Genomic DNA, 19,969 nt, shown 5'->3' with positions numbered 1-19,969 from the left:
ATACCATTAGCAGTGAGTTTTAAGCGTGGGTTTCTTACAGCACTAACTTACATTGGATAACAAGATCTGCTGTAAGACCAGTTGTAAGTGAAATATGGCTTTGGCGTTCAATATGGTTTCTTTTCGAGCAGTTCTTAAGTGAAATATTCACCTCCTTAGTTTGCTGAAGGTTGCACATCTTACTGATTGACATAAGAGAAAAAAAGGTCCCGTGCTGTTTTAATGCTTAACTTTGAGCCACATCTACTATTGAAGCAAACTGCTTCATAGTTGAAAGTACATGGAGGTAACATGAAAAGCAACTTTCAAGTTTTCCTCCCAATTGCTTCAACCAAATAAAAACAAGCTACAAAGGGTTTCTTGCTTTGGTATTTTATTTATTTATGAAGGCAGTCCAGGGTTTAGTCCATCAAACTTCCAGTCATGAACCAATTTCTTTGGTTATTTGACTGTAATATGCCATTAGCCATGTGTTGAACATGTGTGTAGAGCCCCACTCCAAAAAGCATTTTTTGTTTTAATTCCCTGCTGTTTCTATGAATGAAGTACATTAAATATGTTCATAAACCTTGTATAACATGAAGATGCAGCAGGAAATACAACAGTTTTATCCTTGTATTGCCTCAGATTTGGCACCTTGTTGATTTAAATGGCAGCAGTTTTAAAAGGCAACATGTAGTCATGTGACATTAATAGCAGAGCAGAACTTTTTGCTCTAGCTTTGACACTTCTGTGGAAGGCTTTTTCACTTGATTATTTATCTGTTCAGTAATATTTCACTGCTTCACACTGTGGCGTTTAGAAACCACAAGAGACTGAATCTGGTCCACAGCTGACTCAGGCTTGGAGTCCTCACAAAAGAGGCGCAGCCGTGCTCTTCATGTCGTGTTGTTTTTGGTATTCAACCGTGACATGTCAAATTGAATTTTTGGTTCTTCCACAGAGTCAGCAGGCTACTTGTTTAGGGTCAATTTAATCCACTACATTAGTGTCACGTCTCATACTTTAAAGGGATGTGAAGAACAACAAGTGACAGCTTTTTCTGCCTGAGGCTGGCTTACTACTGTTTTGCATCCCTGCAGGATATTCGGTACCTGATGCAGAGGGGGTTTTACAATGACGCTGCCTGAAACTGACACATAAAGCTATTGTCAGCCAATGTAGAATCTGTAGGGCATGTCGCCTGCTCGACTGACTGAAACCATTCTTCATGAGCCTTACAGGCCGAAGCAATTTTTTTGGTTCTCTTCTGCAGAAAATGCAAGAGGCGTTTCCTAAAAGCGAAGCAACTATTATACTCTGCATTATTTGTTGCACAACTAAAATGTGACATCAGAGGCACATTAACCATGCAATACCAGCTTTTGAGATGCTCTGGATACTGTCTTCACTTTAAATCAGGGGTGGGCAACTCTGGTTCTTGATGGCCAATGTCCTGCAGCTGTTAGGAGTTTCCCTGCTGCAACACACCTGACTCAAATCCATGGGTAATTAGCAGACTTGGACACTTGATGTTAAGCTCTGGACAAGTCTGATGCAACATTTGCAGGACTGCAGCCCTTGAGGACTGGAGCTTTCCGCCACTGCCTATAACAGTAGGTGCTGGTAAAGAGAAAATATCACCACTCCACAACAGGAATAGCAGTACAGACGGCTTTCATATGCTCCCATTAAATAGCTTGTGACAAAGAAGAAATAGGCGGGGTTCTCCTTTCTCTGAAGCCGAGGTTACTGAGGTGGTAATAATACTCCTCCTTGCCTCGGCCCCAGAGATGGATGAGATGTGCCTGTTCCTCTGTCAGTCATGTCTCTGCAGCATCACATAGACAGGAGGGATAGTTCCTCTGGACTGGCAGGCTGGGGTGTTGGGAGACCAGAGGTTGTGGTCCAACTACAAGGGATCAACCTCCTCTGCATTGAAACATTTGAGGGTATGTGGCATTGTCAAGCCTTAGATTCAAGAGCAGTAGTTTGGTTTTCATCCTGTTCATGCAACAGTGAACCAAATCTACACTCTGGATTTCGGAGGGAGCGTTGGAGTTCGCCCAACAAGTATATACTGTATGTGTAATCTGGATTTAAAGTAGGCATATAACCATGTCCTCCATAGAATCCTGCAGGGAGTTCTTCAGGAGTATGAGGTGTCAGAGCCAGAGCTGTTTGGGCCTGAAAATAAATGAGGGGAAGATGGAGGGAGAGATCAACAGACAGACATGTGCTGCATCTACAGTGATGCTGGCTCTGCACCAGTCTGTTGTGATGGATGGATGAATAGAGGGATGAGATGAGACAGGTTGCGTGATTTGGAAGTTGTATCAGTTCCATGTATGCTATGTTGGCTACTCGTGCAGAATACACACAGAACACAAGATTTCCTGACTATGTTTTACATTTTCATTAAGAAAATATTTGATATGTTTTCACTGTTTTTTGTGTCAACAAGTAGCTGAAGATGCTAAGCCCTTGAATTAGCAGTTTATGGCGGGCACTAAATACCATTTATGGACACTTGCTGCTCTTCAGGAGGCATGTAGCCAGTTTGCTCAATGGTTATGCATCAGTAGATTTCCAGAATATTAAATTGCCCCTTTTTGTCGTTGAACATCCAGAGAGTTCCCAGAAGTCGAGTGTCGCCCCTCCTTTTGAGTTTATCTGGGAGTTTGACTGAGTCATTAGGTAGCCAGGCTACAGCCTTTCACAAGGCCCTCACTGTCCTGGAGGCCATGACTGGGGATCCCTCAATTTGCCTTCCCTGACCAGCATGCTCCATCTCTCCTGCTCGTTCTTTTGTCAGTGTGAATTCAAAATGCTAAAATGACTTTAAAGGATCCATTGCGGCACTGTTCTGGTGGTTGTAGATGGTATTCCTGAAAACTGCAGCACTCATAGATTTTGAATGTGTGAGAAAATAAAACAAGCTGTCTCACAGGAAAAAAACCCCCAAAAACCCAAAAAACTCAACTCTTAAGTCAGGGAGTTCAGTTGCTGCATGAAAACTTCATATGTCCCTGTGAAACATAATACCTCTGAAGTTGTTCTTTTGCTCTTATATCTTCCAGGCGGAGTTCTCAGAGATTAATCTGGCTTCATACGTCAACTCAGGATGTATGGTGGACATGCAAGTCAACAAGGGTGGCAGCAAAGTGGTCAGGTGAGATGCTTCGGCAGAAAAATGATTCACCAACTAAATGGTCTACAATTCGCCACGAAAACGCAGCACAAAGACAGCAGCTCTGTTTTATTAGGGGTGTTGAGCTTGGCTGTTCACCAAAATAATCACTCAGAAAAGTGGACAGTACTGTCACTATGCCAGCAGAAAAACCCCAAACAGCTTGTTTTAAAGCTTAATCTTGTCACCTCATGAACTGGGACTTTAAGCTGGCAGCCGTTGTAGCTAAAGAGTCTGATTTGTGCTGTAATAAATGATAAAGACAATGAAACCTATAGTTATTTAGCATCCAAAGAGAGATGGGTGGTGTTATTGCCCAAGTGCTTACATTAGATGTAGTCAAACAGGCAATAAAGTGCTACTACTTTTGGATTTACCTTCAATATTTCTACCTATAAGAAGTTCATTCCTTTAATGGGAAGAATTTTTCTTTTTAATTTATGTATGAAAACATGACATGTCCATTAAGATCAGGGCATTTGAGACTTGAATGGGCTGTCTTTCCAAGTTGGAAATGCTTGGCCATTTTGTTGAAAGATTGTTTCGCTCATAATATGTAATATGTCAGTGGCTCTAAAAGTTTTTTTCCTGGAAGCCCTCCAGTTGCATTCCTCCTCTCGCGGGGGAAAACTGCACAGTCATTAGAATATCACAGTCTTCTTTGGCATCCCTTCCGAGAACAATAAGTCTTGCTTTTTTACTTTTATAAAAAACATGACTGCTATGTTGAATCTTTAGGGAATTTCCTTTTTATTCTTAAAGCTGCTCAGGGAGCTGATAGCTGTCTCCAACAATCCTTTTTCAAAGAGATGGATAGTAAATATGTCAGCCCCTCAGTTATTTTCTGACTGTGCTCTTTGGGGTTGCAAATGTTAGGTTAGAAAGGAAAGTGGCTTTCGTGGCTCTTCACATTATTTAGGATGATCAAAGATTGCATTTTTTGCTTTTTGTACATGATGTGGTCCAACTGGTTTCATCATGAGCCAACTGCAGTATGCACAGAGCCTTTTGCAGCTGCGTATGAAGCAGCTGGGTTGGGAATTAGCACATCCAAGTTTGAGGTCATTGACCACTCTGGGTAGCGAGGAAGCTGCCACCACAAGTGGAGAAATTTGAGTATCGAAGGTTCTTGTACATTAGCGGACAAAGACAGAGCTGGAGATTGACAGGGGGATTTGACACAGTGCTATGTGGACAAGAGACAAATGAAAGGTGAAGCTGTTGATTCACCAGTAGATTTGAAATAAATCAAACATAAGTTGAGCTCGGCTGCACGGTGGCACAGTGGTTAGCACTGTGGCCTCACAGCAAGAGGGTCACTGGTTCAATCCTTGGCTGGGGAGGGGTTTGGTCAGTGGCCTTTCTGTGTGGATGAGTGTGAGCGTGAGTGGTTGCTCGTCCCTCTGTGTGGCCCTACGATGGACTGGCGAGCTGTCCAGGGTGTACCTGTCGCCCAAAGCCAGCTGGGATAGGCTCCAGCTTCCCCGCAACCCTGAATTGGTTCAGAAAATGAATGAATGAATGAATAAGTTGAGGGCATTGAAAGGAACCATATGAGGTTGATTGGGCTCATGGTCAGAATCCTTTCCTGACTTGTTTCCAGCATGTCCCACTGTATAAGCCATCAGAGCAAGCATATCCCTGCTAGCTTGGGTAAACCAAGGTCTCTAAGAAGAACTGGAAGAAATCATGGCTGCATTCAAATTATGTCGCAATAAGTCAATCGCACAATAACAAAAAATGTGTGCAATAAGTTTGCCAGATGCGATAATTTTCATGTCTTTCTCTCGCTCACTCCGAGCGAGTTCCACGTTTGATTTTCGACAATGTTAACTAAACACGGCAATACTACAAGATCCATCTGCACTTAAAACTAAAACATCAACTGCAGTTTTCCCATCTGGGAAAAAGAAGACATTAACAATCTGCCTGGAAGAACATATATGTTACAAATGGCAAATCCACAACTTTAACAACAGCATGAAAAATGACATACTGAAGGCGATCAAAGACACTAAGTTTTACCATTCCTCCTCTGGTCAAGTCCAAACATGTCCCCCTATATAAGCTTGACCATAGACTATGTAACTGTGTTACATACTGTTTAGAGACCATATGTTCCAGATAACCGCATTGCCAAAACCTCATGAGAAATCCTGATCTTTTTTAGCAGACTGGGCACTGGATGAGCATAAACTAGTTTGCAGATTGAGCTAAATGTTCTTTTGAAACTAAAGCATGTTCTTGAAAGGGTGTACGGTCTCAAAATAACAATAATCGCTTTGCGCAATATTATCGTATATCACAATAATTTCTGAGACAATTAATCGCATGGCAAAATTTGTTACCATGACAGGCCTAATTATGGCTGCATTTAAAAAAAAAAAGTTTGATTTAAGATTTTTTAATTTAAAGAATCAAAATATAAAACTTTATGAATACACTGCATTATCTAGGTATTTGTGCCTGTTGTTCAACGTCAGCCCTCCATTGTTCATTCTTTTCTTCTTGAGAAATAATAATCAGCTAATCTGTGATTTTGACCTCCAGGAACTGGTCTGACCATTTTGCTCAAATAGTCGACACCCCCACGTCGACTATTTGAGCAAAATGGTCAGACCAGTTTAATGCAGCTGACTGTAATGAACCTGTTCTCAGGGTTGCAACTGAGGTAATTGCATGGTTTGAATATTGTTGGTGATACTTGCTGTAATGGTGCAGAGGCTACATTGGATGCAGATGGTGCAGTGACTCTTGCTTACAAACACAGACTTCCACTGCCAAGTCATTTTTTGCATATCATTTATGTCTACAAATGGGATAATGGCTGCTTTAAGCAACCAGATGATTGCTAATGTGTAGCAGTCCTGCAAGTAAAAGGTCACAAGTTCAAACCTCTGGAAGCTGCTTTATTGACTTGTAATTTTTCTGCATCAAGTAGGTCACTGGAGAATTGTCTGGATGAAAGAACTTGCTGAGAACTGTGCAAACTTCCATAAAATATGTTGTTTTAATAGATCATGGCCAAATTATTTCTGACAGCAGTGTGTTTGCTTCTTAACCCAAGGAATGTTCAAACACTAACTTCCCAACCACAAATGAAGCACACCCTGAGTGATTGCATTTTCCTTGCCTCTCTGTGTGTGCGCTCACACAAGGATTGCACACATGCAAGCAGGCACGTTTACTGAATATATTTAAAGCAGGCTCCAGCTTTTCCACGTGTCTCCTGGCTGATGGGACCTCTGACCTCTGGTCTGCAGGCGTGCTCTCCTCTGTTTGGCTCCTCGCAGAAGCCCACTTTCTCACAGTTCTGAAGTTTCACTGCTCTAATGTAGTCAGGATTCTCACACACTTAAAGATATCAATCTGCTGCATCATCTGCACAGGGAAGGGGAAAAAGTGTGGAAAGTTCTAATGAATTCAATTCTTTAATCACAGTGGTTCATTGGAGGCATTCGAGACAAACTCTGGAGACAGTCAAACTTTGCACCAAACTGACATTTCTATTTGTACATGAGCTAGAACAAGTGTGATGAGGAACTGAAGCAGTAAAACCATGGCTAAGAGTTTGGAACTGTTATGTAAGTGTGATTCGTCTGGGTTGTGTGGGCAACAAGTCCAAGAAGAAATCCTCAGACACCTCTTATAGCTTAGGGACAACAAATGTTTCCAAGTCAGATAGATCATCTCTTAATCTTGGATCTTCCCATTTGCCTTCTTCGGATAGGATGTCCTAAAAACATCCCCTCTGAAAAATCAGGAAGCAGTCCTGACCCAAACAACCTCAGATGGTTTATTTGGATGCAGAAAGCAGTGACGCAAGCCCCTCTCTGATGTCCAAGCTTGTCATGTGATCTCTAAAGTTAACACTAGTAAGAGGAAGGTTATTTTGACAGCTTGTGGTCAGACTCACTCTTTCAGCAGTTCACCAGTGTAGGTGAGGGTTACAACATAGATCAACTGGTACTGCAGCTCAGATTTCATAGTGACAGACTGGTTTGGCATTTGACCGTATTGCGGCACCATCACCAAACCTTTCTACTGTGACTTGTGAACGACAGCTCAGTTGTAGTTTTGGTAGACGTTTCATGAATTGTACAGCAATTTAGTTGTTGCAAACTCTCAAATTCATTGCAAATGAGCCATGGGCTGCTGTTTTTCCACTGTTGAACTGATAGTACTAAGATTTTAGGTGTTTTTTTCAACACAACTGATGTATTTCAAAAGCAGAAACACCCTCAGGAAACTTTACTTTTCCTCCGCTGGTTTCAAACTGAGTCTGATGTTAAAAAGACAAACCGAGTCAAACACTTCTCAAACAGGGATCACCTCCAGGATTTTGTTTCTTTTACTGTAGTTGTCAAGGGAAGGATGAAGGAGAAAGATAAGTAGGAGTGTAAAATAAGGGGCAGAGGGAAAACGTTTGTGCTTTTTTTGTGATTCCTTTTAGATTTCTTGACTTCTTGCTCTTTTTTTTTTTTTTACATTATTCTGTTTCTCTTTTACTTTCTCATTGTCTCTTTTCTAAACTGTCAATCTTTTCAGCTTTTTTGTTCAGCACATCTTTATCTTCTAGTCTTTTGACATTTACATCTCCCCCTTTTCTCTCCATTGCTCTTCCTGAGCTTTCCTCTTCATCTCTTGCTTCTTCACTAATTTTATTCCTTAAAAGAGAAAAATAGTGCGTTTCATGTTCCACTGAAGCAGTCTGAAACGAGCTGCTTCCTGCGGAATTATGAAAGCTGTTTTATGCAGAGGCAACAATTTTGAGTTCCTACTTATCCATGAAATCTATCTGGAAAACATCTCACAAGTGCTCTTAGTAGTTCTTCAAACCTCAGCATCTGCTTTCTCAAAAAACGTGGAGTTTGTGCGTCCAGATAAGGTTTGCAACTAATACTTTATGCATCATCAAAGTAGCCAATCATCTTCTTTTTAATATTGATTTGTTTTCTTTTTTGAGAGGTTTTAGTTCTTGTTTTGCAGAGAAACTGACATGTTTCATCTCCTGTGGAAGTTTTCTTTGCAGGAGCTGGTTACTTTGCAGCTTCCCTGCTGCATCTGGGATGTACTGGTTTGGCCCACTAAAGGCAGAATCAAAATAGACTGACCCAAATCCCTAAATGGTTGCAAAATATCTCACTCTTGCCTTCAATATCCAAAGAAATCTACAGCTCCTGTATTTATCCAAATGAAACAAGAAAGTTCCATGTGTTATTTTTAATGTCTTTGTATTAAACGGGAGTCTGTGGAAAAAATTTAACTTGCAACTACAGCTCAGACAAAGCTTAAATTCATTTTAAGAATAAGAAAAAAGAAGTAAATACTGAGTAATTTTCTTTCAAGATTAATCATAACATATTTTGCTTTCCATGTTGGATTAAAAATCTTTTAGCATAAGTGTTGAGTTGTGCTCGATAATCTGAGTTTTTTTAACGAAAGTTATCTGACTTTACAATTCACTAGTTTAGTGTTTGATCTGACCAGCGTTTGGGTTGCATTTTCTTCGAGCTAGGCACACTTTATTGACTTTTCCCTGAAAGCTGAATTAGATTTTATTTTTTGAGTTTTTTTGTGATCTTGCATCTCATATTTCAAAGTACCCCTTCTAAGATACCACCTGATTAGGGAGCTTCAAAAGAGGCACAGCAATATCATGCACGTTTACACTTTTCAAACATTTTTATTTGAAGTAAAAATATCAGTCTTTGTGAGATTTTATTTTGTCAGATGTCTGATTTTTAAAGAAGTCTGACTTCAATTGAACAAGATAAATATTCGAAGTACTCATTACAAACACAACATGTTGGTCATGCATGTGTTCTACAGTAAACACTACACACTCCAGGGTGCAGTATTTACTCCCAGCTCTCTCATCAGTCCTTTGGCTTTTTGTACTGTCTGCTGCCAAAATGTCCAGCAAGCTGCTTAGGGCTCATAGTGGGAGTGCTGGTTTAGCTTAAATAACAAATAACAGCAGCCAAAGAATGAAATACTGCTCTACTATACTCTCTGAGCTCCTTCTGTACTTAAAAGGCAAATTAGATTTATAACCAGTGATTCAAGTCCAGCAACGAGCTGATGATGATAAAGTTTATCAAGCTTCTTTTAATTAACGGACCCATTGGAGGTAGTTTTTTTTTCAGCAGCTGGATTCAAAAAATGTAAATGGGAAAAAATATGTGAGGTGGAAGCTGTAAAATGAACGTTCATGGCGAGCATTAGCCACTTTACTGCTCTTCGAGGACCTAATTAACACGGCTGCAGCACACATTACTGTACCCACGAGGACACCAACACCTACACAACATACTGAATCCCAAAGTAATAAACTTCACTGAAGCCAGTTCAGCTGTGTTTTATATAGGTTCTGTACATTGATCTGACAAATGATTACATGTATGACACATATAACAGTATAACCCATTCAGATACATTAAAATGTTGCGTTTCTGTACTACTGCATACTGAAAGTGCTTCTCCAACAGAGAAGCAAGAGATACCTGAAACATTTGTGTGTGTTTGTGAATGTTGTACGTGGTTTTACCACATTTTTTTGGTGGTAGGATTACCCACACATGTTTTTGTGTTATAAAATATGTGATAATGTGGAATGAACAGGTTATATTTTAGGCTTGCAAATGGTGTATAATGCAAAACCAACTCGTATTATTAAAGGACAGAAACAATCAACTAAACACAAATGTATTTACTTTTTGTTTTATAAAAACTATGGTAGCAACCGGCTCAAAGGAAACATTTTACCACATTACTGTAATAAGATGTACATTCCGTCTTTCTTTAATACAAAAGATAGAGCTTAATGATCATAGTGCAGATTATTATTTTCAATTTGTGTAGACATTTTACAGTCCACATGTTTTTTTTAATCTATTTTTTAGTGGCACATAATCCCTTTAAAAAGAAGCAAGATGTCAGAAATGTATGCTCATCTAAACTTGACATTTGGGTAACAAGAATTACAGACATACATTTTCTTTCCGCATCAGATAAAAGTAATCTCATAAAGTTTGAGATCAGAGAAAAAAAAATCTTTGAATATTTTTGATTACTTGACAGGAATTGTAAATATTTGTATCAATACTGGATCAGCTGTTGTATTACTAAGTGTGAGGTTCATGACTACCACTGCCATGTTGCTTTGTGGTATTACTTGCCATTCTGAGGTATCAGTAGAGGAAGGCAGATTATATTAACAAATCCTTGTCTGATTACTCTTTTTAATTTTCTGTACCAGTTTCAGCCAGAATGAGGTTGGCCCACTTTCCTTCCTAAACCTTTAAGCACTTAAGAAGACTTCTTTGTTATTTCCTCAGGTGACAATTTAATACTTAGACCACACAGAGACATTTCTCATATGCACACACACATATACTGTGTTAACACCCCTTTCCACCTTCCCAGGAAAGTCAGTTTTAATCAAGGCAGGAACTGTCTGCCTGGAGCAACACCTAATACCTTGGACAGGTTCATCTTGTTACCGAGCAAATAAATTCCACTCACAAACATGCTGAGTACAGACATGGCTTTAGGAGGCCTGAGGGTGTTTCCTCGCAGAGTACTGTGACCATAATGAAAGCATGCAAGCGGCCATGAGACCCTTTCCACCATCTCTGCTTTTGTAATAAAACCCCGAATACAAATAGCCTTTCTAATTCACTCAAACTCCTTACAATGCTCATTTCCCTTTCTGCCAGAGGTCATTTGGTGCTCTGTTGCTCTTGCAGCTCCGCTCCTCATTACTTCTGCTTCCCATGGGACTCTTCTCCTGATCCTCAACACAATCACGCTTAAGTGACTAAATGGTCTGTAATTTGTTCAGCTTGTGGATGTGCTTAAGTTACACCTGGTCCTGGGATTTCACATGTGATTTAAATACTTTTTTTTTTTTCTATTACATTTGACTTTGTAGATAAGAGCCCCGAAGAGTAACTTCAGCTGAAAGCACAATACAGTTCTGGCAGTCATGATGAGCCCACTATAGGGATCCATCCTGCCAGGAATGGCCAGGCTTTGTACTATTGCCACAGGAAGTCTTGGGCTGCATTCACATCACACTAGCCTTGGTCCGATTGGGTACTTGGCTCAGTTGTAGGTGTGTATCCCTGCGGACCGAGATCGTGTTCATACTGCACATTGGTGAAAAGAGCCAAACCATTAGAATAATCATCCCCATTCTCACCAAAGGTGGCGCTGCATTGGTACTTAGCAAAAGAGAGGACAAGATCCGTATGAAGAAAATTCTGTTTCCTTCACTTGCAAGCTAAACATGGAGCATGAAACTATTGCTGTTTTGGGTTTTTTTATTTTCTCTTATGCGGTGAAATACACTGCAACAATGCAATGCAGAGGACCCTTAACGCAATCGCTATGTATTTACACACAGTGCCATACTACGGCAAATATAGGACGTGACTTTTTTTGTAGTCCGCTTCCTGTATTTGGTCCGCTTGAAATGGACAGAGACCTTCGTTTGTAGGTGGACCGGGTTCGTTTCTTTGATCTGAATCAGCATTTGTGTGGCGCATTCACATTTACCCAAACAAAGCAGACTTTCCGAGCAAACAAATGAGAATTCAAAGCAAAAAGGCTGATGTGAATGTGCCCTTAGCTTTGAATTTAACCCAAAACTTGTTAGATGTAACAGCGAGATTTGGTACACTTCGGACTTTGCTTAATTGAGGATTGAGGCATTTTTTTTGGCTGTCAACTGCACTTTCACCGACCCCAACCTAACCGTACTTTTCAAACAAATGAACTCTTATTTGGTATTTGATACTACTTATTATACGTCCATACACGACACATCAGACACTTGTGACTGGAACTGTAATGACATTTAAAAGAAACTTCAAAGTAGGGACATCCATCATTTGTTAAAATGTGCAAGAAAAAAATCTGCTCCCTTGACTATCTATGCCATTTTGTTTGCAAAGACCTCTAAAAACAAAATCGACAATATATGTGAACGAGACGTTGGCTGGGTAGATGCGGTTCATACGGTTTGTCCATTCTGCAGTAAGAACTGCTGTCACTCTCCTCCTCACTTCAACAGAGTTTGAGGCCAGTCTGCACGCAGCCCTGGCCTTATTGTGCAAGACCCTCAGGAGAAGCTACTAGGATTTCAAACAAGTTTAATATGGTTGCAATCCATGGTTTCTCATCTGGAACTAGTGGTAATTGTTTCTCGTAACCTCATGTAGACTACATGAGATATGACATGATTGAGCCAAAAATTGGGCAAATCTTAGTCGTATGAGTAAAACATTGGCTCAAATGGGTCAAAAATGGGTACCGTTTGTCTGCAGTTACAGATGCACATACATCCCTCACCAGAATAAGCAATCCTTTCCTTCTCTTCTCAACATATCTAACACTTACCAACTCTTTGTTTGCTCACTAAGCTTATTTTCAGACTCTTATTACAAAAGCCTGCAAGGGCAAGTCATGATGTGATTAGGTTCTGATGTGTGAAAACCAAATTTGATGTGACGTTTTGTTGTGCTGATTTTCTGTAATGAATGTGAATCAAGCCTTGAATTTTGAGTTAACAAACAAATGTGATTGAACACCACCACCGTGTTTGAAAAATGACTTCATGGTATGCTGTGCAGGTAGCATACTGTAGGTAATTAGAGCTTTTTCTCCAAGCTCGATGACCTGCTGCTGGAAACGAGTGAAAAGACATTTGAGATGGAATGATAAAGTTTTGAACAAACAAACACAATGGTATTAAAGCACCCTGGAAAGCTCTGGTGCTTTCAGAGTGAGAGGGTGATTCTGTGTAAAGTGGTGACTATTTTCTTGTTATGGAATTCATCTTTCTCTTTCTTATAGTGACTTCAGTTCATAAGAATTTGAGGTGTTGAAAGATTTTGGAGATTGAACCAAAAGCCTCCACTACTAAGACGTCTTTCAACTCCATATTTAATGCATGAATAATAAATATCAGTTCAAGATTTTACAAAAAGTAAATAAATGTGTAATAAAGTATTTTCCAATCCAGTGAAATTTCCAGTCACTTTGTGGTCTCATAACAAATTTGTGACATTATGCCCTAGTATCTGTCCTGAAAAACAGGAAAGCACACTTTTCTCTCTAAGGTGCATTTCCGTATGATGGCGGTGAGCCAGCGTGGCACAATGCCCCATTGTGTAAGTGTGCTGCGCTGATCCTCGGTATGTACTGTTTGACATCTGTGGCATTCTCAGTGAGTTCTAGCCTTATCAATGAGAGGCAGGCTGATGGAGGGAGATAAGGCCCTCAGCAAAGGGTCGTTAGGAGTGCAAATGTTCCCCACAACACAGATATCCCTTTGGAGCCTATTAAGTTAGAGATTCTCTATGATAAATGGTTGCTGAGACCCAGTGGCAGCATTTGGTCCCAAGTATAAATAGCTTCTTGCACAACGTCTGCTGTAGAAATCACTCCGTTGGTACTGTTGTTCAGTGTATTGTATAATAGGTGTATAAATGTCAGGTTTGTTCCATTATGTATTCATTACTGCAAGCAGCCACTAAATGATTTGTTCTTGCTCTAAATATGTTTATTGGCACTCTGGGCTTTGCTAGCTTTTTTTCACAGTTGCGTGTGTTTGGCCTCTCTGCTTTGACGAATATAAGAATGATGACATCATATCTTACTGCTGGTTTTATATTGGGTAACAAGCAATTACATTGTTAATGAGCATCAAGCACATACAAAGCCACCTCCCTCATCTAGTTTTGTGTGCACTCGCATACACAAGGAGAACCTGCAGACTCCACAGAGAGAGGTCACTGGTTGAGCATCCCTTCAGCCGAGGCTTAAACAACATTTGAAGTGATTGTTGTGATTTAGCGTTGTTAACCCAACACACCACTGTGCAGCCTGAATCACAGTGTCATTATTCATAAAAGTGGCACTAGTTACTTCTCAATCACAATTGTTATGTGGAACGAATAGCAGTGAGCTCAAAATCCAACCCTGAGGAATGCCATAAGTCACATTGCAGTAGATGGAGATGTCATCTGCTTTCATGCACTGGAGTTGTTGGAGAGATCCTTTTCAACATACACAAGACTATCAATGATTTAGCACTGAAAACTATTTGTTTTAGTATTGGATTATCTACTGTTTAAAGCTTTAGAAAGATTAATGACAATGGTTTCACACAAAGTGCTTCCATATAGAAATATCTGTTGTAGCCTCTTTCAAGGATTTTTAAGTTCAAAGTCAAAACCTCAATAAAACCAAAGGTACGGCATTGTTAAACATAGGAAGTAGTGTTGTCCTATACATAAAAAATAGGTCAATGGCATAAAATAGCTCTTAGGTTTAGTTAATGTTGCCTTTTTTTTCATGAATTCATTTAACTTAATGGAAGAAGAAGAATTTTCTATGATGACTGTTATTCAGCACTTCAATCCTTTTTCTTGCTCAATTTGCTATTCAAGTGTTGTTAGTGGGCTGATGATTCCATGGAGATCCTTTCTGTCCTCATGTCCCTATCTATAACCCTGTCATCCCCCATCAGAGCCTCTTTCCAGCCTTTATTGCAACACTGACCCCATTTAAAGGGCATATTAGCATATCTGTCGTGAAGTGGTACCTCGAGGGCCTAACTGATTCAGATCGTAAAACATAAATGTGCTGCTTTATAGTTAATCCATGACTCACGGGCAGCCCTGCTTTGGCAGAGGAAGTTTGAATGAAGCGACGGAAAACACTGGCAGTGTCGTGCCATGGGTGACAAACTTCTGATGTTTTGTTGCTATGGGGCACTGCCTACATTAACCATTACTTGGAGAAAACTTTTCTGAGGTTACGACAAGTTAAATGTATGCACTTTACAATATACAAATCATTAACACTAAAACTAAATTCAGTTTCATGAAGATTTAAGCACATAAAAGAAGTTTTTTTTCGATTTAACCTCGGATGCAGACGTTCTGTTTGTCTACACAATATAAGATGAAATGTGTTTCAGGATTAAACTAGTACTTTGAGTTTCCAATTTTCTTTTTTTAATAATGTCAGCCCGAAATTCAACCAGGGATGGAGCATTAATAGAGTGCTTCTGCAAATTCTTATCCAACAACCTACGATAATTTTACGGCATAACCAGAATGTCACTAAACAACATCCAGCTTTTGGAAAACTTACTGCAAATGTCAAACCATTTTAAAAATGTAGTTTTGGTTGCTAGGACATTTTTCATAGTTTTGTAATATGACAGTTACTTACTGTAACTGAGGGGTCAAATTAGGTCAAATGATGTCTGTGGACAGTGCCTGCCGCATAGTACTTTAGGCATTGGCAGGCTATATTAACTTTCAGGTTAAATTGAAAAAAAAAAACCAAAAAAAAAAACAAAAACAATGTAAGCACTACCACATTTATGTTTGTTCTTTATCAGTGATTTCCAACACCACATTGTATAATCCAATAAATGTAATGCTTGATATAGATCCTTAAACTGTTTTTATAAAACAGCATCTTTAGCTGTTTGTCAGTACTTTATTACTGTGCACATGAACTCTGCTGATGGTTGGGTACTTGCTTTGTATCCAGTGCTGTTTTATCAATAGGAAACAGAGAAAGTCTGCAGTATTAATCATTAATCATGACATGCTTTTCTCGAGAACAATTTTTATGGCTCAATAGATAGCTCTATCCAGTGTAAATAAAAGGGAGGAACTCTTTTTCTGTTGCCACTCTGGCTTGGTTCAGCAGGAACAGCTGCAGTCGTTCTGTTGCAGAGACCAATTCATTCCTCAGCCATCCTGCCAGGTTGGCCCCTGCTGTCTTACAAAACAAACACTTACGGGGTCTAATGAAGGCTCTAGCTTCAACTTCAGCCCACAGACTAAATTGATCTATTTTATTTGTAGATCTGTGGTTCCAAACACACATTTTGGGTGGTCTTGATTCAGTTTAAAGAGTGACTGATGTCATATAATTATGAATGGTTTGAGCCGCAGCCCCTCCACATGTCGCAGGGCTTTTGGGCAAGACTGAATCGCCACGTTTCTCCCTGATATGCTCATAACTGTGTGATTGTAGAAAAGAGCGCTGCGTTCTCATATTACACTGACCTTCAGGATTTGTAGGATGTAAACACTGAATTTGGAGACAATAATGTAGGTTTGTATTTGGCTGATAAGATTACTGCAGGAAAAAAAGTATATCAAGCCCTTAAATTCAGGTTGTTGTATTTAAACTCTAATTTGACACTGCACTACCTCTACTAGAAGCTTTCATATTGCATCTTGTGATTGCATACCATTAACTTGAATACACACCCAGGCTAATACACTAAAAGAACACAGTTTGTACTGTTTTAATTAGGTTTCGGCATTAAAAACTAGTTTCTTAAATCTTAAAAAAATATGTTTGTGTTTGGAGAAAACTGTGGACAGTACAGACAAGAAAAGACATGCTAAATAAAATACATTGCATGTAACATTGTGAATTGTGATGGGTGTCAAAGAAAAAGAAGTACAACGCTTATTCTTCATCACCACCACATAATTTTTCATTTCATGTATGTTTTACATCTCACAGAAACCTCTAGTAGATATATTCTATATAGATGTATAACTCTGGAAGTTAAGAGTTTCATGATATCTTATGTCATCTTAGCAAGAGGAACTTGTGACTGCATGAAAGTTGAAAAAGTACAGTCAATGATAGGAATCTAAGCTGCACTCTACTGGGATCAAAACTGAAAACATTAGTAGGTAGAAAAAAAAGGACTTAAGTCAAACTTAATTCCCTCTGTGAATGTAAGATGTGGGCTGGTTAAAAGGATGTCTGCAGGTGCTTGATGGGCCACTTGGCCTTGCTCCCAGAACAGTTTGTAAAGGAAGGATTAGGCTGTGTTAATTGGATAGATGGTCCAAAAAGATTAGGTGCCGTGAGGAGCATTTCCTCACCTCTTCAACCCAACTCAGTCAGTGAATAATGAAGCCCCTGACTGTAAACACACGGCCCAGAGCCAGTGCATGCTAATGTGCTGACAGAGCTGTAAACCTGGGAACAACCAGTACACAGGAGGTTTCTGGGCTTAGCACAGTCGGGTTACTAATTAAACTGGTCATTCTTCGGGTGTTTCATTAAAAGAAAAAAAGTCTGCTGTTATAAAGAGGGGCAACTGATGTCTTTATACAGTAATAAGGACAACATACTAATAGGCTTCCAATGCCAACAGATTCATGTTTTGCAGGTAATGTTCAAAATCCTATCAAATGCTGTTTGCTAATTAGCATGAAGTATCATGAACTTGCCCTCTATGAGGAGAATTTCAGGAAAATTTAAGGCGATCCACTGGCAAGAAATGCAAAAAAAAATATCAACTCTGAATTTATTGGTGTAGTATTATGACATCTGGCAATTCTCCCTTTAGCAAAGTTTACCCCACTCCATGTTGTGAGGCACGGAGTAATTAGCTGGTTGTCTGCTACTTTACTGTCAGATGTCACAAAGTTTCACCTTTAAGTGGCCGCTATTTATTGTGCAGGTGTGTGCACTGTTGGAAAAATAAAGCCCAACCTGAAGTTCATACACATTTTGAAGGGACTTGTGCTGGGAAGTAGGAAGAGGAAGTGGCTAACAGATTTATAAACTGTTAGTGCAACAAACTGATGGGATAGTTTGAACACTTTCAATACAAAGCTTATCTGTCAAATTAGCAAAATTTGATAATGAAATAATGAGAATATTTTTCTAAGATCTTCACAAAACTGCAAATCTTGTAATGGGCAAAAGTATCTCTGTCGCGGTAACTCCATGTGAATATTTCTTAAAACTGAATGAGGAAACCGATAAAATGAGAATTGTTTTCATTTCATTGAGTGGGATACTAACATAAAATGCTTGAGTGTGATAGAAAGGTATACTGGTAGTACTAGTGTGATAGAACTCATGTCATGTCTATTTGGGCAATGCAATCTATATATGTTGGGTAGATGTAAATCTTTAGAATGCAGAAGCATATTGGGGGGGGGCTTCACACACAACCTGCATAAACTTGCTGATGACAGCGTTTATAATACACAGACTTTAGGGAGTGATCCTGAACTCCCATAGTTTAACACCAGAATCAGGAGATTAGAGAAGACATCTGGGATACTCCTTTGGGAGCTATCGATGTCAATCAGAGCAAAGAAGTTCGTAAAGGTTGAGGAATTTTTCTCTCAACCAGTGTATTGAATTCTTCTGTCTTGGATTATTTCACCTTTATGTTTAAAAATTGCCACAACCTTGCAGCTTGACGTTTTTCTTTTGAATATCTATCTTGGCGCAGGTCCTTCAAGCCAGATTTTGTCCTTATTCGCCAACACGCTTACAGCATGATTCCTGGTGAGGACTTCAGGAACCTCGTGATCGGCCTTCATTTTGGTGGTGTCCCAAGTATCAACTCTCTCTTCTCAATCTACAATTTCTGCAGCAAACCTTGGGTGGTAAGCAGTCTTTAACAGCTCTCTTTGCCCTTCTTTAACCTCCACAAAGGCGTCATGAGGTCCTCCTGCAGCAGCTGCCACCGACTGATTTATTTGGGCTATTAAATGGAGCTGGAACACCTGTGCCTGGAGCAGGAGGCCTCAATCACCAGACTTTATCAGTAACTCTGTACTGAAGGAAAGCTACACAACTGTAGTGGAAAGCATGCAGATGTTTGGTTTTACATGACTTCATAATTACAGTCTTGTCACCTGCAGTTCGAGTTTAAAGTATGCTCCGCAAGAGTTGACACACAGTTACATAATGTGGTGAAAAAATGTACCAGTGCACCACTTTTACTCAGCTCTGCTATGTATTTTACAAAGCAAACTATTAGTTGAAAAATCAAAACCTGATGGTCAATTAGTGGGATTAAACTTTTACATTTCTGTATATACACTGCCAGCCTAACACGATGCAGATTTTCTTGAGGTCACATCACTATTTAATTGCAGTATTTTCGGTTTTTCTCCAAAAACACATATGGAGGTAGTTTTACAACCATGTTTGTTGGCAAAGAAATAAGTTTTTGTTAATGATCGCTGATCAAATTAATCAAAGATTTTGTTGCAGCCACATTTTTTTGATTTGCCACTATCCTTCCAGTTGTTTTAGTTGTATTGGATAGTTAAACCAAATTTGGTAGTTTCAGTTTCCTCAGTAGTTTTGAAGGGTCTGTATTAAGCAATCAAAATCTCTTCCACAGCACCAGTCTTCCAAAAAGTGGTTTTTTAAGTATTGAAAATGTACTTAATGCTTTTTTCCAAGGTTAAAACAGAAACAAAAAAAATGCTTTCCTTTAATGGCAGCCTTTGCAGGGAGAGAAAAACAACCCTCCCTCAGGGTTGGATTTAGCCGTTCCAGTCATATTTTATCAGCATTCAAAATGATGTGCCAAAAAGACACCATGCCATCCCAGTCTAGCATGTTGTGTTCAGAATGATCCATCTCTCAGTGTCATATGGTTATAAATGTCATGCTGCAAACACAGGTGTAGCTCCTTTCTGACCCCGCCTGTCCTCCACTACTTAAATAATGATGGCATCTTGTCTCATTTATTTTTTCCTTGCAGTTTTCTCAGATGATTAAACTCTACCACTCCCTTGGCCCAGAGAAATTCCCCCTGAATGAACAAACCTTCTATCCCAACCACATGCAGATGGTGAGTGCCTCCAGATTATTACCATTTAAACAATTCTAAGCAAAAACAAACTATCCTTTAACAATATTTTTTTTTAAAAAAAAGAAAAGAAAAATGACATTGTTTAGTCAGTTTTTTTTCCATTAAATCTT

At 39.4% G+C, this 19,969-nt stretch overlaps 1 protein-coding gene across 1 annotated transcript in view; it reads left to right on the top strand.

Moving 5' to 3' along the window:
• The window catches only part of syn3 (synapsin III), a gene marked incomplete at both ends in the record, with an annotated part of 114,138 nt that overhangs the window by 32,524 nt on the left and 61,645 nt on the right, over window positions 1-19,969 (top strand). Inside the window, 3 exons of the mRNA XM_079263079.1 lie at window positions 3,060-3,151; window positions 18,480-18,636; window positions 19,749-19,838. Of these exons, the coding sequence (XP_079119205.1) occupies window positions 3,060-3,151; window positions 18,480-18,636; window positions 19,749-19,838 (339 nt within the window). The remainder of the gene's footprint in view (window positions 1-3,059; window positions 3,152-18,479; window positions 18,637-19,748; window positions 19,839-19,969) is intronic.

This window comes from Telmatherina bonti, assembly GCF_933228915.1.
Source record: "Telmatherina bonti genome assembly, chromosome: 23".
In the NCBI taxonomy this organism is placed as follows: Eukaryota; Metazoa; Chordata; class Actinopteri; order Atheriniformes; family Telmatherinidae; genus Telmatherina; species Telmatherina bonti.
Note: the sequence above shows the minus strand (reverse complement) of the source record. Positions and strands in the feature narration are given on the sequence as shown.